The 16,510-nt window shown below is 29.6% G+C and overlaps 5 protein-coding genes across 10 annotated transcripts; 3 read left to right on the top strand and 2 right to left on the bottom strand.

Moving 5' to 3' along the window:
• The first annotated feature begins 322 nt into the window (after window positions 1-322).
• Window positions 323-1,829, top strand: LOC127062622 (40S ribosomal protein S8). The gene is made up of 5 exons (XM_050991167.1): window positions 323-357; window positions 762-892; window positions 1,129-1,380; window positions 1,470-1,599; window positions 1,682-1,829. The coding sequence occupies exons 1-5, from the start codon at window positions 354-356 to the stop codon at window positions 1,789-1,791; spliced, it is 627 nt and encodes a 208-aa protein (XP_050847124.1). The 5' UTR covers window positions 323-353; the 3' UTR covers window positions 1,792-1,829.
• A 1,319-nt stretch (window positions 1,830-3,148) lies between these two features.
• LOC127062623 (40S ribosomal protein S8) lies at window positions 3,149-4,644 on the top strand. The gene is made up of 5 exons (XM_050991168.1): window positions 3,149-3,170; window positions 3,574-3,704; window positions 3,941-4,192; window positions 4,282-4,411; window positions 4,494-4,644. Exons 1-5 carry the CDS (start codon window positions 3,167-3,169, stop codon window positions 4,601-4,603), a joined length of 627 nt encoding a protein of 208 aa, XP_050847125.1. The 5' UTR covers window positions 3,149-3,166; the 3' UTR covers window positions 4,604-4,644.
• On the bottom strand, window positions 4,494-10,459 carry LOC127062617 (protein kinase C-binding protein 1). Of its 4 annotated transcripts, none has more exons than XR_007781174.1 (8): window positions 10,271-10,407; window positions 8,902-9,377; window positions 8,488-8,812; window positions 8,204-8,384; window positions 6,257-8,128; window positions 5,818-6,183; window positions 5,596-5,729; window positions 4,494-5,372 (listed from the first exon to the last, which is right to left on the bottom strand). XR_007781174.1 is itself a non-coding variant. In XM_050991156.1 (8 exons), the coding sequence occupies exons 3-8, from the start codon at window positions 9,357-9,359 to the stop codon at window positions 5,256-5,258; spliced, it is 3,246 nt and encodes a 1,081-aa protein (XP_050847113.1). In that variant the 5' UTR covers window positions 9,360-9,377; window positions 9,977-10,190; window positions 10,271-10,407; the 3' UTR covers window positions 4,494-5,255. The 4 variants fall into 4 exon arrangements, 3 of the variants coding, with proteins under 3 accessions (XP_050847113.1, XP_050847114.1, XP_050847112.1); XM_050991156.1 differs by lacking the exon at window positions 5,596-5,729 and adding an exon at window positions 9,977-10,190 and having other exon boundaries at window positions 5,891-6,183; XM_050991157.1 differs by lacking the exon at window positions 5,596-5,729 and having other exon boundaries at window positions 5,891-6,183; window positions 10,318-10,459.
• LOC127062618 (myotubularin-related protein 9) lies at window positions 9,844-14,239 on the top strand. Of its 2 annotated transcripts, XM_050991159.1 has the most exons (8): window positions 9,844-10,021; window positions 11,430-11,552; window positions 11,679-11,844; window positions 11,927-12,213; window positions 12,297-12,400; window positions 12,472-12,776; window positions 12,859-13,182; window positions 13,250-14,239. In XM_050991159.1, the coding sequence occupies exons 1-8, from the start codon at window positions 10,019-10,021 to the stop codon at window positions 13,648-13,650; spliced, it is 1,713 nt and encodes a 570-aa protein (XP_050847116.1). In that variant the 5' UTR covers window positions 9,844-10,018; the 3' UTR covers window positions 13,651-14,239. The 2 variants fall into 2 exon arrangements, with proteins under 2 accessions (XP_050847116.1, XP_050847115.1); XM_050991158.1 differs by lacking the exon at window positions 9,844-10,021 and having other exon boundaries at window positions 11,393-11,552.
• A 910-nt stretch (window positions 14,240-15,149) lies between these two features.
• LOC127062621 (Golgi SNAP receptor complex member 2) lies at window positions 15,150-16,508 on the bottom strand. Of its 2 annotated transcripts, none has more exons than XM_050991165.1 (3): window positions 16,459-16,508; window positions 16,012-16,231; window positions 15,150-15,911 (listed from the first exon to the last, which is right to left on the bottom strand). In XM_050991165.1, the coding sequence occupies exons 1-3, from the start codon at window positions 16,502-16,504 to the stop codon at window positions 15,398-15,400; spliced, it is 780 nt and encodes a 259-aa protein (XP_050847122.1). In that variant the 5' UTR covers window positions 16,505-16,508; the 3' UTR covers window positions 15,150-15,397. The 2 variants fall into 2 exon arrangements, with proteins under 2 accessions (XP_050847122.1, XP_050847123.1); XM_050991166.1 differs by lacking the exon at window positions 16,459-16,508 and adding an exon at window positions 16,304-16,423.
• Window positions 16,509-16,510: the final 2 nt, after the last annotated feature.

The following is a 16,510-nucleotide window of genomic DNA, read 5'->3' on the forward strand; positions in this document are numbered from 1 at the left end:
TTCTTACTCATCATTTATTTATATATGTTTAATAGTTCCTCTTTTCGAAATTCACTCAATGATATTCGAAAAGAGGAAGTGGCAAGATATTGGCTGAAATTTGATGACACATTTGAATTAGTGAAGGAATTAATTATTAAAATAAAATATATAGACATTGTTAATATTGACAATTTAAAGATTATATTGTTTTTTTGATACGATTCTGTGAGTTAGATTTATTTATATATGAGTTGGGTTCATACCGCGATTAGATATACGTATAGTGTACATGTGAATGAAGCATAAGCATTAAACAGAATACTATCTCAGTGACATTTAGTCCTTCTATGTTTCTTTTTTAATCCGACGAGATGGGTGAGTTTCTCCGTTTTACGAGAGTTTGTTTTTATCGAATTACATCTGTATTTTTCCATGAAAAACATCTTCCCAAAATACGAAAAATTTGTATATAATGTAATAATCTAAAGATTCGTTGTTATATTATTTGGATATTTGTCAGAAAAGTTTGTTTAAATTACATCGGCTTTTAATGGTTAGAAACAGTTTTCAAAATTCTTGTACAATATTTTATACCGTATAAAAATATAATTTAATGTAGAGTTAGTTAACATTAGACCTTCTATTTGCATATATCTTTTCAAATTTATTAAAAATGACACTATATTGAATTGCGTAAACATTTGAATTGTTTGAAGTTGGTAATGAGATCCTGTGTATGTCGAAGCAAAATGTATATAAAAGATAATTGTAATGGATAGGTATATCACGCGATCATTGGCATAAGAGGAGAGCAACTGGTGGAAAGAGGAAACCTATTCGGAAGAAGAGGAAGTTTGAGTTAGGTCGTCCAGCTGCAAATACCAAACTTGGACCTCAACGTATACACACAGTAAGTGTAGCATGTAAATAAAACTATGATTCGTTTAATAGACTGCATAAATTTCTAAAAGTCTATTAGATTAAATTTTGCATTCGTTATTTTATTATTAAATGATGATCACCTTACCTACTCTGAGAGTCATGTTGACATTTTCCCACAGCGTACTGAATTATACATAATCAATGTAATTTTGTTTTTTTTATTTGCAATTAATTAATTAACACGTATTACTTTTTTGTGATAAGGTACGCACGCGTGGTGGTAATAAGAAGTATAGGGCACTTCGATTAGATACAGGAAATTTTTCCTGGGGATCCGAATGTACCACGAGAAAAACTCGCGTTATCGACGTCGTGTACAATGCATCAAACAATGAATTAGTACGTACAAAAACTCTTGTAAAGAATGCTATTGTTACCATCGATGCCACGCCGTTCAGACAATGGTACGAAGGCCATTATGCTCTTCCATTGGGACGTAAGCGAGGTGCAAAATTGGTGAGTTAAGCGTATAAATATATGCACTTGATGTATGAACCTATTTTTGGGATATTTTATAAGAAATAAAATGGAATGAAAAATTTTAGACGGAAGCAGAGGAAGAAGTCCTTAACAAGAAACGGTCGAAGAAAACTGAAGCTAAATATAAAGCAAGGCAACGATTTGCCAAAGTTGAAGCTGCTTTAGAAGAACAATTTTCGACGGGACGAGTTCTTGGTATTGTATCTTTAATAATTTTTCATTATTGTTATTATATAAATCTATTCGTTACATATATTTGACTAATATTCAATTGTAGCTTGCATAGCCAGTAGACCTGGTCAATGTGGAAGAGCTGATGGTTACATTCTCGAAGGTAAAGAATTAGAGTTCTATATGAGAAAAATTAAGAGCAAAAAAGCTAAATAAACATGTAATTTTGTAAATAAAATTATCTCCAGACAAAATGTGTAAAATTACTTTTGCATAAAAACCAATTATCCCTTGGGATCATGTAATGTAATAAATATTCTTACACTTACACTTATATTATGTTGCTTTTTAAAATCATAATTTAAATTTGAATTATTATTTCTTAGAATAATTGTTTATTCTAATCATTAAGTATAGAATATAAATTTCTACTCGAATGTCAATAGACTTTTAATAAAAGCGAATAATTGTTGTACCTCAAATTTGTTCAAATTTCATTTTTTTCATCGTTTGTATTGCTAGCTGTTATAATAATGAATGTAAAATTCGTACCTATCAAAATATTAGATGAAAATTATTTCATATTTAATGTGTGTTAATAGATACATAATACCAAAAAGCATGGAAAAAATTTATATTCATAAATTCTAATCTATCAGCATTAAATAAGAAACCTAAGATGTTTACTCAAAATTCAGCAGTGAAGACCGACTTATTACAATTTGATAAGATTGTCATTAATTACTCTCTCCTAATCGTATTTTACATTAAAATTATTTTTTATTAAGATTATATTAATATTTATCTAAGCCTAAAAAAAATGTATTATTTTCGAAATAATCATATAAACTTTATCATTACAGAATAAGAACGTTACAATACATCATACATTGATTGAAATTCAATAGAATATTGGCTTTCAGCGAGCTGTTAAAATCCTTTATAATTTTAGAGATTATATTTTTTTGAGATTTATACGCTTATAAAATACACTCGTTTCTTTCATTTGTAATATTATAATCTTTTTCTCCTATTTACTATAAAAGTTTTACTAAAAAGTTCCGCCAAGTTATACGATAGCAGTGTAGGTAACCTACAATTCAAAATATGTCCTATGTATAGGTAATTTCCTTTCCAAGTCCTCGAAATTTAGTTATAGGCTAAATTATGATATTCGCAAAAAAAAATATCATATACAATTTAAATCCTATGATGCTCGATATTTTCTGTAATAAATTATCTTTAAAGATAATTAATTGTAAATAATTTTCTCACCATTATTTCGTATCTCTCTAATAATAACTTTGATCACATTAAATTTCGAAAAGAAGAAGTAGCAAAATATTGGCTGAAATTTATGTATATATATATATAAAGCGTATATATACCTGCATTTGTTGATATTGACAATTTAAAGTTTATATTGTTTCTTTCATACGATTGTGTGAGTTAGGTTTATTTATATATGAGTTTGATTCACACTAGAATTAAATATTTATATAGTATACATGTGAACGAAGCGTAAGTATTTAAATAGAAGACTACCTTAGTAATATTCAATGGTTCTATGTTTCTTTCGTAACTCGGCGCGATGGGTGAGTTTCTCCGTTTTATGAAAGTTTGTTTTTATCGAATTACATCTGTATTTTACGTGAAAAACATCTTTCCAAAATACGAAAAATTTATATATAATGTGATAATCTAAAGATTTGTTGTTATATTACTTCGACATTTGTCAGAAAAGTTTGTTTAAATTATATCGGTTTTTAATGGTTAGAAATAGTTTTCAAAATTTTTGTACAATATTTTATACTGTATAAAAGTATAAATTAATGTAAAGTTAGTTAACATTAGGCCTTCCATTTGCAAATATGTTTCAAAATTTATTAGAAATGACACTACGTTGAATTATGTAAACATTTCAATTGTTTGAAGTTCGTAATGAGATTTTGTGTATGTCGAAGTAAAACGTATATAAAAGATATTTGTAATGAATAGGTATATCACGCGATCATTGGCATAAGAGGAGAGCAACTGGTGGAAAGAGGAAACCTATTCGGAAGAAGAGGAAGTTTGAGTTAGGTCGTCCAGCTGCAAATACCAAACTTGGACCTCAACGTATACACACAGTAAGTTTAGCATGTAAATAAAACTATGATTCGTTTAATAAACTGCATAAATTTCTAAAAGTCTATTAGGTTAAATTTTGCATTCGTTATTTTATTATTAAATGATGATCACCTTACCTACTCTGAGAGTCGTGTTGACATTTTCCCACAGCGTACTGAATTATACATAATCAATGTAATTTTGTTTTTTTTATTTGCAATTAATTAATTAACACGTCTTACTTTTTTGTGATAAGGTACGCACGCGTGGTGGTAATAAGAAGTATAGGGCACTTCGATTAGATACAGGAAATTTTTCTTGGGGATCCGAATGTACCACGAGAAAAACTCGCGTTATCGACGTCGTGTACAATGCATCAAACAATGAATTAGTTCGTACAAAAACTCTTGTAAAGAATGCTATTGTTACCATCGATGCCACGCCGTTCAGACAATGGTACGAAGGCCATTATGCTCTTCCGTTGGGACGTAAGAGAGGTGCAAAATTGGTGAGTTAAGCGTATAAATATGTGCACTTGATGTATGAACCTATTTTTGGGATAGTTTATAAGAAATAAAATGGAATGAAAAATTTTAGACGGAAGCAGAGGAAGAAGTCCTTAACAAGAAACGGTCGAAGAAAACTGAAGCTAAATATAAAGCAAGGCAACGATTTGCCAAAGTTGAAGCTGCTTTAGAAGAACAATTTTCGACGGGACGAGTTCTTGGTATTGTATCTTTAATAATTTTTCATTATTGTTATTATATAAATCTATTCGTTACATATATTTGACTAATATTCAATTGTAGCTTGCATAGCCAGTAGACCTGGTCAATGTGGAAGAGCTGATGGTTACATTCTCGAAGGTAAAGAATTAGAGTTCTATATGAGAAAAATTAAGAGCAAAAAAGCTAAATAAACATGTACTTTTGTAAATAAAATTATCTCCGGATGACAAAATGTGTAAAATTACTTTTGTGTAAATACCAATTACCTTCTCTGGATCATATAGTACAAAAAAATTTTCTTGCACATTATGTTGATTTTGTGTGTGTGTGTGTATATATATATGTCGTAATAGTAGATAATTTACATTTGAATTACTGTTACTTTTTATTGTTACTAATTAATTGTATTCCAAAATGTTGAAATTACGATGGCTTAACATATTATATGAGTATAGTAAACATGATCTTTATAGTAATACATTTGTTCAGAATGTATTCAGTTTTTAATTTCTTTTACAGTAATATAAAGTATTTTACGTATTAAATCCATTTTTACAAAGTAAATACTTGTTCAATCACCAATATTTACATACATATACATTTTTATAAAATTACTTTTATTTTCAATTTTAAGATATTTGACTTAATGCATCACAAATATACAACAAAATATTTAATGTCTACGATTATTCTATTCTAATAGCTAATATCAATACATAATTGACAAGATGTATTTAGACAAAATTATTTAAAATAGCTATTTAAAATCAGTTTACACAATGTGTATTGAACTATATTATTGATTGCAAATAGTTTCAACGTGATATCTATTTATGAAAGATCTTAATTGTCTTCATTTTTAGAACATGAAACATAATGAGATGTTGATAATCCAGGTGATTTATTATGTGGTAAAGAATAAACTCTGCACGCAGGGTTACATACTTTCGTATTAATATTCTGAAAATAAAGTAAAAAAATTAATACAATAATGATATTGCAAAGAGAACATTTACAAATAATAACGCTTCAAAATTTGGAGAGTTCAGAGTATATGTAGTGTAAGCCTTGGATATATCTTGATTGTAAAATTGTCAAAGTATTTTTATGAATTAATAAAATTATAAGTTATTTTGTTTTTAAACAAATATACTGTAATAACTTATTGTGAATTAGGTGATACCTTGGTAAAAAATACACTTATTTATTTTTTTCTCTTCGTTATATCACAAAGTATATGTTGCCTATATTAAGAATTCCATTTTATCAGATTGATACGTTAAGCCAGTGTAGAAATATATGAATAGAAATCTGTTACTGTAAAAAGCAAATGGTATTATGTAAAGTATTTTTACAGCAATACTTTATTATTTAGTATTTTTGGCTTTCAACATTACAGACTTACACCAATGACTCTATGCCCTCTGTACGATTTATGATGCATGTTGCACATTTATCATGATGAGCTTGGGCATCACCTGTTGTTGACTTGATCCTACAGCTGTAGTTGTAACAATTGTAGTAAAAGAAGGTTTTTGAGCACATGATCTCATATGGGTTGGCCAATGAGACTGTTGACATGCATAATCACAATAAGCTGTATTCCAGCAGCAATAAAATAACGCTTCACGATGACACATAGCACACCATTGTTTACGTTTTGTTTCTTCAATACACCTTATTTTTTCTTGCTCTATTTCTCTACGAGTTTCTTCGACAGCTCGAAGTCGTTCTACTTCCAGGCTTGCTTTCATTTCTCGTAACATACGATCTAAAAATTATAAGGTAAATTAAAATTGTCATGTATATATCATGCTAAAATATTACAAAAAATTATAAGGTACCAGTATTGTGTTTTAGTTCTGCTAATTGTTGTTGATGTTGCCACCTCATGCGTTCAATCTGTAATCGTAAAAAGTGTACTGTAGCATGATGCTTATCAGTAGTATCATCTTCACAGTTTTGACTGCTATGAGCAGCTTCTCGATATGCTTCCTCCATTAACTGAGCCATTCTTTTTGCTAATTCTTCAGCACCATGATACAAACGAGCACTAAGAGGTCCAGCTTCTGGAGGAAGTAATTGATACCCAATAGAATTTTCTTTCTGAGGAGTCGTGATATAGATCATAGATTCCGTTGAACTAGATAATGTATTCGATGGCGAATGAAGTGTAATTTGCGGATAAATAGATGGTTTGTTGGGGAAAGATTTTCTTGCTTTGCTCTCTCTTTTTTGTTCTTTTGAACCTGATTTTATAATCGTGCAAGTCTCTTTACTCGTTAAATTATTCTCTGCTAATGTAGATTGTTGTACTGTATCTACTGATTTACTATTTGTCACAAGTGTCGTTTGACCTAATGTTGAATTTGATGCAAAAAATCGTATGTTGTTTTGCGATATGGTAGTAAAGGTCGAAACAGACGAGGTGGCAGTTGCATTTGTTGTTATTTTATTCGGTAGATCGTGTTTATCACTTTGTAGCAAAGGTAGAGTAACAGGAACCATTGATTCCAAGCTTGGTAATCCTGTTTTAGTTTTTTGTTCATTTTCAGATAAAGATTTTAAAGCCTTTTCTGCATTTAATTTGTCAACCAATCTCGTTTTTGGTTTATAAACTTTAACAGTATTTTTTGTAAGCTTAGATGCTATTTTTAAAAGTTCAGAAGTATTACTTTTATTGGCAGTAGGTTTTACAGTGGAATGTTTCTTTGACGCTTGCTCCATTTTTAAAGATTCATTATGTTTTAAAACTTGGTCAGTAGTTATTAAATTGTCATGTGTAATATGTAAATTATTTTTTAATATAGGTAAATTAGATTCGTTAGGTCTTTGTAGATGAGCGTTCGTATTATTTTCTTCAATGTTCTTTCGATCTGATTTAATAGATTTATTTTCTTCTGTTGATACATTTTCCATAGACATCTTGTTTTCTATATTAACCATTTTCTTCTTGAATTCGCTTTGCAGCATATCTAAATTAATACTATTGTCTGAACTCGGAGAAGACTGATCAGATGTGGTTAATTTCTGTGTTTTATTTCGAGATTTATTTTCATCGTCAGAAGCAGTCGTATCAGAATCAAGTTTGTTGTCAATCGCAGAAGTTTCAGTTTGCGATTTATCCTTGATAGAAAGATTACGTTTCCGAAAAGCAGCCTTCTTTTTAGGTACCAAAAATTCAGAAGATGTACAATTATTTGGTTGAAGAGGATCGTAGTTTGGTAGCATCAGTTTTATTTGCATTGGATCGTGCGGATTGTATTGTACTTTCGGTGGTGCAAATTTAAATTTACCAAATGCAAGCTCAAGTTTACGACAGTGTCGGGTAATTTCTCTAACACATTCGTCCATATCAACTTTTCTTTTGCGAGGTAATGGAGCAGGTGGATCTTCAGAATATAAATAAAGATCTCGAGGTGGTATCCATGCCCGATCGTGTTCTCCGAAAAAACGAACATCTACGAAACCTTGAGAATTTAATCTTGGCATAGCTTTAGCAGGCCAAAAAGGAAAACCTTTCAATTTAGCCCATACAAGTGGATGTGGTTGACGACAAGGCTCGATAAACCATGACGGTTGCGGCCTAGGTAAATTACGCGAATGTGCGTAACAATCTGGACAAGCCTCGATTTCTGATACTTCTTGACGTGCCACTTTAATTATTTGTTTTGCAGTATTAGTTAATTTAGATGTATCGGCATAAACTCCACCACCTGTGAAAGACTTTAGTTATTAGGATTGTTCTATAACACTGTGATGTGTATATAATTATGATCTATCTTACGTACATGTATTATAAACAATGCAATTGTGTTGTATCCATTTGGCATCAGACATAAATGCATCAGTACTGCCATAAAGTTTTGAACGTACATTAGATTCTAAAAGATTTAAATCCATTGGTTTGACAACATAATCCAAATAGTTTGGAGTTTCATTGAGTTCTACGGGCTTCCAAAATGGTTCAGACTAAAAAAAATATGTTAATTTATTAACGAAAGAAAAATAATAGAAGATAAGCTTAGAAATAATTTAGTAAAATAAGAACATAGGAAACTGAATGCATACATACACCAGAATATTCACGCATTCTTTGAACTACATGTTTAAGCAACATACACAATTGATCAACTGATAATTCTGCCATTGCTGCAGAACGTGTTTCTGCATTTTCTGCTTTCAATATCATAGCACATTCGCCACAAATCCAATTATGAACAGAAATTGGTGGTGTACCCCCCATACATCTACGATGCCATGATCGTGGACAAGCACTGCAACGTGCTTCTGTCGATTCTTTGTGACATCTCCAACAGAATTTATCACTTGCATTTTTCAATTTTTTTCGTTTGCTTCTAACTCCATTTTCTTCAGAAAGGGAAGTACTTTCTTGTGTACTATAAATTATTATTAATGATACTTATAACAGAGTAATGATAACCAAATAAAGAAAAGAATTGAAACGAGTTAACAATGTAGAAATTACCTTAAAGTTCTACGCTTTCTTTTTACATTATTAATATTCTTTTCTGTTGTATCTGCTGTAGTAGCTTCACAACTCTCTTTCACAGTATCTGCATTCGATGATGTATCTTCTGTTAAATTTTCGTTTTTCTGTTCCGTTTTTATTTCTTTTACTTGGATACTATATTGTATATCAGTACTCGGTGTATCAATACTCGGCGTAATAATATTTTTCGAATTACTTTCATTTTCTACCTTAACACAACTTGCATTTGCAGTAGTGTTTTCTGCATCAATTTCATTTATTGCACCTTTGATATCATTGATTTTATCTACATTTTCTTTTTCCTTGAGAGCAACATTTGTAGTATCAACTTGATTAGTATGTTTTAATGAATCGTTTTTTGATTCACTTGAAACTGAACATTCACTTTTTGCTTCCAAATTAGTATCATCACCCAACTTTGTTGAGGTATCCATATTTACTTTTGCAGTTTACTAAATGAGAGAATACAAGAAAATTCATTATTTTCTTGATACTTCAAATAAACAAGATATTACCATTTTATATATGTTATGAATTATCAATTAATAATAAAAAATTATATAATTCATATATCTTTAAAAAATACTCTTATGTGTAATAACATAAAAATTATCTATATATATATACATTTGCATATATAAAACGATAATTATATCTGAAATAACTAAATAATAAAATATGGTATAACAGAATGTTAAAAGAATAAAGTATATAATAAAATAATATAATTAATTAAATGATTCTCTAAAAGGAAAACATATGTGTAATTTGATATCATTAAATCATATCCATAAATATATATACAAATATTTTACATGTTTATATATAGTCACTAATTTCTACAAATTAGTTGGTACTGTATTGATTTTTGGGATAGTACATATTATAAATTTACAGACAGCATTATATATAACATCATGCTAAAGGAATGTATATAGAATTATACTTGACAAAAAATAGACCAGCTATATGATACATGTTACCCACATATCTAATGTGATTTAAGCATTATTAAACATTGTATTGTAGTAAAAATCAAAAAGAAACTTACATTAAAAAGGATGAAACTTAATAATGTTCCACGTATATTTCTATGGTAAGTAGTATATTCATATACATATATTGATAATGTACAAATCGTTCATATATCCCATCCACACACACACACACACACACATATATATATCAGACATATATGTATGTGTATAAAAATACTCATAGAAGTAGTGCTTTGTTATGAAAAATGTGGACAAAGCAGTTACTTCCTAGAAAATTTCTATGGTAATTTGTCGATCCAAGAATAAATTTGATATTAATAATTAAATTCTATTAATATATTACCTACCACATAATATGGATAGTTGTGAATTAAAAGCGACAACACCAACTCACACGACTTTACCCCAGAGATTTCTTTCCTTTTCCTATATGCCAACTTTGCCTCTTTAGTGCTTCCATCTTTCGACGGTATATTGAATTGATAATTGGTCACGTGATATTTCGTTAAAACTTATACTTCATAACTATTCTTCATAATTATGAAAGCTGTCAATTCTGTAAATAATAAAAAATATTGTTATTAACATTCTATAACAAGAATGTCCCTTTTAAGAGATTATACATAGAAAAATTATATTATGATAGAAATGTTAATACCCCGTGAATGAGGTTAGAGTTTTTGGAAATTAAAAACATGTCTAATCTAGTAAATTATACAAAATTTATAATACCATATTCGTAATTATCGAAGATGCTGTCGTTGTATAAATATTCGTCTTTATCCTCTTCATTGTCATCCTTCGTTGACTTCTTTAAAATAATACAATATAATGCTGCGAAGTAATCGATTGTATAACTTCTGAAACATAATTCATCAAAGTAACCTCAAAATAAACAATTGAATAAATGTTCGTTGTATATATGCGTGTGCGAGTGTATATATATATACATATAAAGTAATTTAACTCACAAGCAGTATTGAATTAATTCGATATTGTAAGCCATTTAAGACACTATAGCAAACATAGCAAGTGACAAGTGAGGTTAGTGAAAGAATTTAGTCACGTGACAATTCTAAATGCTCTCGTGGAACTACATATAGATACGCACCACTACATACACACACACACACACACAACGGTGATATTTCGTGACCAACACATAGAGATATGGAAACTACATAAATACAGATAGCTTATAAACCTTATCAATACAAACAGAAAGTTAACAGATGCCTGATTCTTGAATTAGATTAAAAATATATAAAAAAATGCGTATATATTAACGATAAACAAATTGGAAAAATTACGATCAATTTTTTATTTGAAGTTTCATTTTGACTCACCAAATAAGTGTATTTTTCATTGATAGCAATGTTTTGTAACATTGTTAGGTTATGTTGATCTGTCAAAGTGTTCTTTTCTGCTTCAATTATTTATCAATAAATATAAAAATTAAAATTTATATATAAAATGGAATGTGGACATTTAATTTTGATTCCAAAGGTCGACAATGTTGTATTAATTGATAAAAGTGATAGTAATAATAAAAGTTTGGAAGGAACGTTATGTATTAGTAGCCACAATCTTATCTTATCTTCAAGACAAGGTGATGAACAGGAGTTATGGGTGAGATTTTTATAATAATATTAAATTAAATCAATAATATTAAATAAGATCGATAGATATCATATAAATATTAATATCGTATTTTATTCATTTTATAAATATTACTAAATTATCTACTTTCCTTAGCTTATATATAGGAATATTGATGTAATAGAAAAAAAATTAAATACTCAAAGTCCTGGAGGCAGTATCATATTAAAATGTAAAGATTTTCGTGTACTTCAATTGGATATTAATTCTACAGATGATTTAATCAGTGTCATGTTATCTATAGAGAGATTAGCATCATTAGGTAGCTATATTTAGATCTATAATTTTTAATAATATAATATGTCATTCATTGTCATCATATAATGCATTATGTACTTTTGCAGAACAAACACTTCAATATCCCTTTTTCTATAGACCAAAAGCAACAAATGTAATACAAATAGAAGATGGATGGACAGCATTTGCTCCTGTTTCAGAATGGTCTAGATTATTGGCTGCATACGCCGATGAATGGAGAATCAGTTACTTGAATATAGATTACAAAGTTTGTAATTCTTACCCATCAGCTGTTATAGTACCTAGACATATAGAAGATAAAGTTATAATATCTTCTGCTAGTTTTCGAGATGGTGGTAGATTTCCTGTTTTATGTTATAGACACGAAGGCGGGGTAAAAATACAAAAATCAATGCTATTTGACTATTATTAAGGAAATGTAAAAATATTTAATTTTACATATTTTATTTTTTATAGAGTGTTCTATTACGGAGTAGTCAGCCAATGTGTGGTGCTACTGGTAAAAGATGTAAGGAAGATGAAAGGTTGTTAAATGCAGTCTTAGGTCCTGGGAGACGAGGGTATGTATTAATCATTGACATAAAATAATTCAATTACAATTTAGAATGATTAAATGGAAACTTATTGCCAGGTATATAGTAGATACAAGATCTGTTACCCAAGCTCAAAGTTCAAGAGCGAAGGGTGGTGGTACAGAAATGGATGCTGCTTATCCTCAATGGAGAAAAGTACATAAAGCGGTGCCACGGCCTCATGATTTAGCAGACAGTTTTTTTAAATTAATAGAGGCTTGTAATGATGTGGCTAGTTCTACGTCACAATGGTTGTCTAGACTTGAAAGCAGTGGATGGTTAACTGCCGTTCAAAGTGCTTTAAATGCTGCTTGTGTAACTGCTCAGTGTCTACATCAGGAAGTTGCAGCTGTGTTAGTTCATGGTATAAGGAATAAATATATTCTTAACAATTTTAAATAATAATATAATACAAATGAATATATATATATTTTTGTCCATTGTAGGAAGTACAGGTAGAGATTCAACATTAATTGTGACAAGTTTGGCACAAGCAATATTGAATCCTGATTGCCGTACCGTACGTGGTCTACAAGCTCTTATAGAACGAGAATGGTTACAAGCTGGTCATCAGTTTTTTACTCGAACACGGCACGGACCATATCATCCTTCTCATTCTCAAAGTCCAACACATGCTCCAACGTTCTTACTTTTTCTTGATTGTCTTTACCAGCTTTATTATCAATTTCAATTTAGTTTCGAATATAGAGTGGATTTATTGATAGAATTATATAGACATAGCTACTGTTCAGAATTCGGAACATTTTTAGGTACATTAATAAATTTATACAAATTTTCGAAATACTTTAATATATTAATTATATATTACTTTTATAGGTGATTCAGAAGCAGAACGAGTCCAACTTCAATTGTCTGAACATACTTATAGTTTATGGTCTTACATGAATCAACCAGAAGTATTAGAAAAATGGTTAAATCCTTTGTATGATCCAAATCCTGGGGTTATTTGGCCTAGTGTTGCACCTATCAGTATTCAATTGTGGAAAGAACTTTATCTTGCACACACCAGTGCTTCGTCCTGGAATGGTGCTCTTTCTTGTGCAAAACAAATAAAACAAAATCATTTAGCTGTGAAAAAAGTAGCTGTCCAATTACATGCACAAATCAAACGTGCATTAGAGGAAATTCGTGAGAATCCTGATATGTCTTTCGATTTTGACGTTCAGGAAGAACACACTCTTGTAGCACAATTAAGTTTAGAATCGCAAAGCACTTGATATAAATTATAATGATCTGAAAAGAAAAAAACTTCATATTGTCCTAATATTTTGTAAATTTAATTTTATCTGATATAATGTTAATGGATAAGTAATTGTCACATTTGCCAATAGATCCATGTTCATACTTTATTATACGATTATACAATTATTAATATTTATTTAATTAATGTTTTTCTACACTTTGATTGTATCAGAAATAGTTTATTATCTTTTATGAAGATTAAGAAAAAAAAAAAAATAAGTATGAGCATGACTAAACAAAATTTTATAATATAAATTGATGAACATTTTAGCAATATATGTGAAAATTATATTGTCAACATGATATTTAAAAGGTCTTCATATATAAAGTACTTATCTATGCAAAGAAAAAGAAAGAAAGAAATTTTAAATAGTATCTAGTAATACTTTAAATATTATTTTAATATTATGTATAATACGTAACAAAATTTGGTAATCGATTATTACTTTTTCCAATGAAACAAATAATATTTTAATTGACAAAGTTACATGAAATATATACACACACACACACACACATATATATATACATAGATATTAATAAAGTAATGATGTGTATAATCGTCCTTCAAATTGTTTATTTGGAGGTACGTAGTATAGTAGTACAAAGTTTTAAGAATATAAGCAAGTTTTTACCGTTATTTCGGTGGGAGAGGTTAAGGGGGTAGGATTGATGTTTCGAAGGGAAAGAGGAGAAGATTGGAGGGGAACACGGCAGGTGTTCATACACAAAGAAACTGAAAGGAATCCCACGGCCATCGACTTGAGTTGTGAGAATCTTTCGTTTACGTGTTAGATCTGGTAAGAATGTACAAAATCTTGCTTTAATTTTATAGTTTTCTTTTTTTTTTTTTTTATTTCATGTAAAAGAAAAAATATAAATATCTTTTCTATAATGGAAACAAGCATTAAAAACTTCGAAATATGTATATAGTTAGATGTGTTGCTTGAAATTTGTATACAATTCGGATGATCCAATTGATACATTAAATATTAAGAATATAATAAGTAATAATTTTTTTTCACAGCTAAAATCAATCAGAGCATAATCGATTTGAAAAATGATTATAGATCGAATTTAAAGCCCGGTATCCTTGGATGAGTGTGGATCTAGTCACGAATAAAATCAAAAAACGTGGACTGAATTCAAACCCATCCAGGGCCGCCGGATAATCGATTTTCTTCGGCAAGTTGTTGCTTTAAAGCAAAAAAATAAATTTTTCGTAGATATTATCTTGAGAAGAATCAGACACCACTAACTCCGTCAGCAGTCACAACGTAGAATGATGCGTTTGTAAACGCTGTTATAGTGGAAATTATAGGTAGGGGAATCGAGAGAAGGGGACTTGGAGGTTTGCCCTCCCTACTTCTTCGACCAGTAAAACCCTTAGAAGTGGGAGAAAGGCCCCTACAGAATCACACAAAGAAAGATTTACACGGAACATCTCGCTTGGAATTAAATGATATTGCTGACATCGTGAAACCATTATAGAATGTATTTTTTTCAGTCTGAAATTACTACGTTGATCTCTAGATCTCTAGAGTCTCATTTATTTAAATATATACAAATATTTATATTAAAATTTTCCTAATAATTTTAACACATGGATCGCATCAAAATCAAAATCTTAATACTTTAAATAAGGCAATATTAAATATATTTGTTGGAGTGTATCAAGCATGTATATAAACACGTTTATCATTGTTTATGTCCTTTCTCTTTCTACGTAAGATAAATAATGACTAGGATTATCACTATGCATGTAAAAAGCATACCGCCGACTAAAATAAATCCATCTTGACGAGCTCTATGTTCTATAAGCCTCATAGTTGTATTTGAAAGACCTAAAGTGTTACCGATATCTATCAAACGTTTGTGAGCTCCTTTTAAAGTAATTCTTTGCGATCTTAGACTATCTAAGATTCCTGTTCCATGCGAAATAAGATCGTCTACACCATTTACTGCATTTCGTAAACTATAATTATGTTGTGTATTTTGATCTATCATAATATCAATGTGATCATTCGCAGTAAATGTTTGCGACAATAATGCTTCCCGCTCTGCTTCTTCTTGTTGCTTTCTAATTAATTGATTTCTCCAACTATTTAACGCAGCATTCAAATGACGGCTGTCGTATTTAAGTTGATCGACTCTCATTTTTGCATTTTGTCTTTTGAAAGGCGAAATAGGCGAAATGGATCCTTTTAAACAAAGTACATCTAGTCGTTCACAGTTACTGAAAGCATTTGTTAAAAACTACGTTTAGTAAACAAGTTATAAACTATTACTGCAAAAATAATTAATAAAAGCAACAATAAAATTGTTGCTTTGGCTACCTGTTGATCAGACTGATTTTGAATTCTATGGCATTTTCTATTTCCTTTAAATCCAGGTTAGGAGATCTTTTTTCCAATTGCGAAAAAAGAAGTTGCGTTTCTTGAACCAATTTATTTGTCTGATGATATAACGTCTCCATATTTTGGTCAAACTTATTTCGAAATTCTTTTGCAAAACTAAGTTTTAGCAATAATTGTAGGATAAACTTATGACGTGTACCTACAAACATACATTGAACATATTGAATGAACCCAAGTGTAGAAAAAAGGCGACATCTTTGATATGACATACGTAATTACAAGTTGTAACCACAGAAAAATTTTGATCAATAATAACAGATTAAATTAATTTAAATGCAAATTTTTATTATTTTTTTCTCCTAGTTCATTGATTTTAATATGATACAATTTATTTAACATTTATTTAACAGCTACATTATTTGATACCTGTCAAAAATTTTATTACTTTACGAATGAACGTTTGCAGCGCCATTTTGTT

The sequence above is a fragment of the Vespula vulgaris genome, chromosome 3 (assembly GCF_905475345.1).
Source record: "Vespula vulgaris chromosome 3, iyVesVulg1.1, whole genome shotgun sequence".
NCBI lineage: Eukaryota > Metazoa > Arthropoda > Insecta > Hymenoptera > Vespidae > Vespula > Vespula vulgaris.

Coding starts and splice junctions, on each gene's coding strand:
- LOC127062623 (XM_050991168.1), top strand. Junction 3,705..3,940: donor GACCTCAACGTATACACACA/GTAAGTTTAGCA, acceptor TTTTGTGATAAG/GTACGCACGCGTGGTGGTAA. Junction 4,193..4,281: donor GTAAGAGAGGTGCAAAATTG/GTGAGTTAAGCG, acceptor GAAAAATTTTAG/ACGGAAGCAGAGGAAGAAGT.
- LOC127062622 (XM_050991167.1), top strand. Junction 1,381..1,469: donor GTAAGCGAGGTGCAAAATTG/GTGAGTTAAGCG, acceptor GAAAAATTTTAG/ACGGAAGCAGAGGAAGAAGT. Junction 1,600..1,681: donor TTCGACGGGACGAGTTCTTG/GTATTGTATCTT, acceptor ATTCAATTGTAG/CTTGCATAGCCAGTAGACCT.
- LOC127062618 (XM_050991158.1), top strand. CDS start 11,397: ATGGAATGTGGACATTTAATTTTGATTCCAAAGGTCGACAATGTTGTA. Junction 11,553..11,678: donor GTGATGAACAGGAGTTATGG/GTGAGATTTTTA, acceptor TACTTTCCTTAG/CTTATATATAGGAATATTGA. Junction 12,401..12,471: donor TTAGGTCCTGGGAGACGAGG/GTATGTATTAAT, acceptor ACTTATTGCCAG/GTATATAGTAGATACAAGAT.
- LOC127062617 (XM_050991157.1), bottom strand. CDS start 9,359: ATGGATACCTCAACAAAGTTGGGTGATGATACTAATTTGGAAGCAAAA. Junction 8,813..8,901: donor AGAAAGCGTAGAACTTTAAG/GTAATTTCTACA, acceptor AATAATTTATAG/TACACAAGAAAGTACTTCCC. Junction 6,184..6,256: donor AGAACTAAAACACAATACTG/GTACCTTATAAT, acceptor TATAATTTTTAG/ATCGTATGTTACGAGAAATG.
- LOC127062621 (XM_050991165.1), bottom strand. CDS start 16,504: ATGGCGCTGCAAACGTTCATTCGTAAAGTAATAAAATTTTTGACAG. Junction 16,232..16,458: donor AGTAATAAAATTTTTGACAG/GTATCAAATAAT, acceptor GTATGTTTGTAG/GTACACGTCATAAGTTTATC. Junction 15,912..16,011: donor AAAATCAGTCTGATCAACAG/GTAGCCAAAGCA, acceptor AAATGCTTTCAG/TAACTGTGAACGACTAGATG.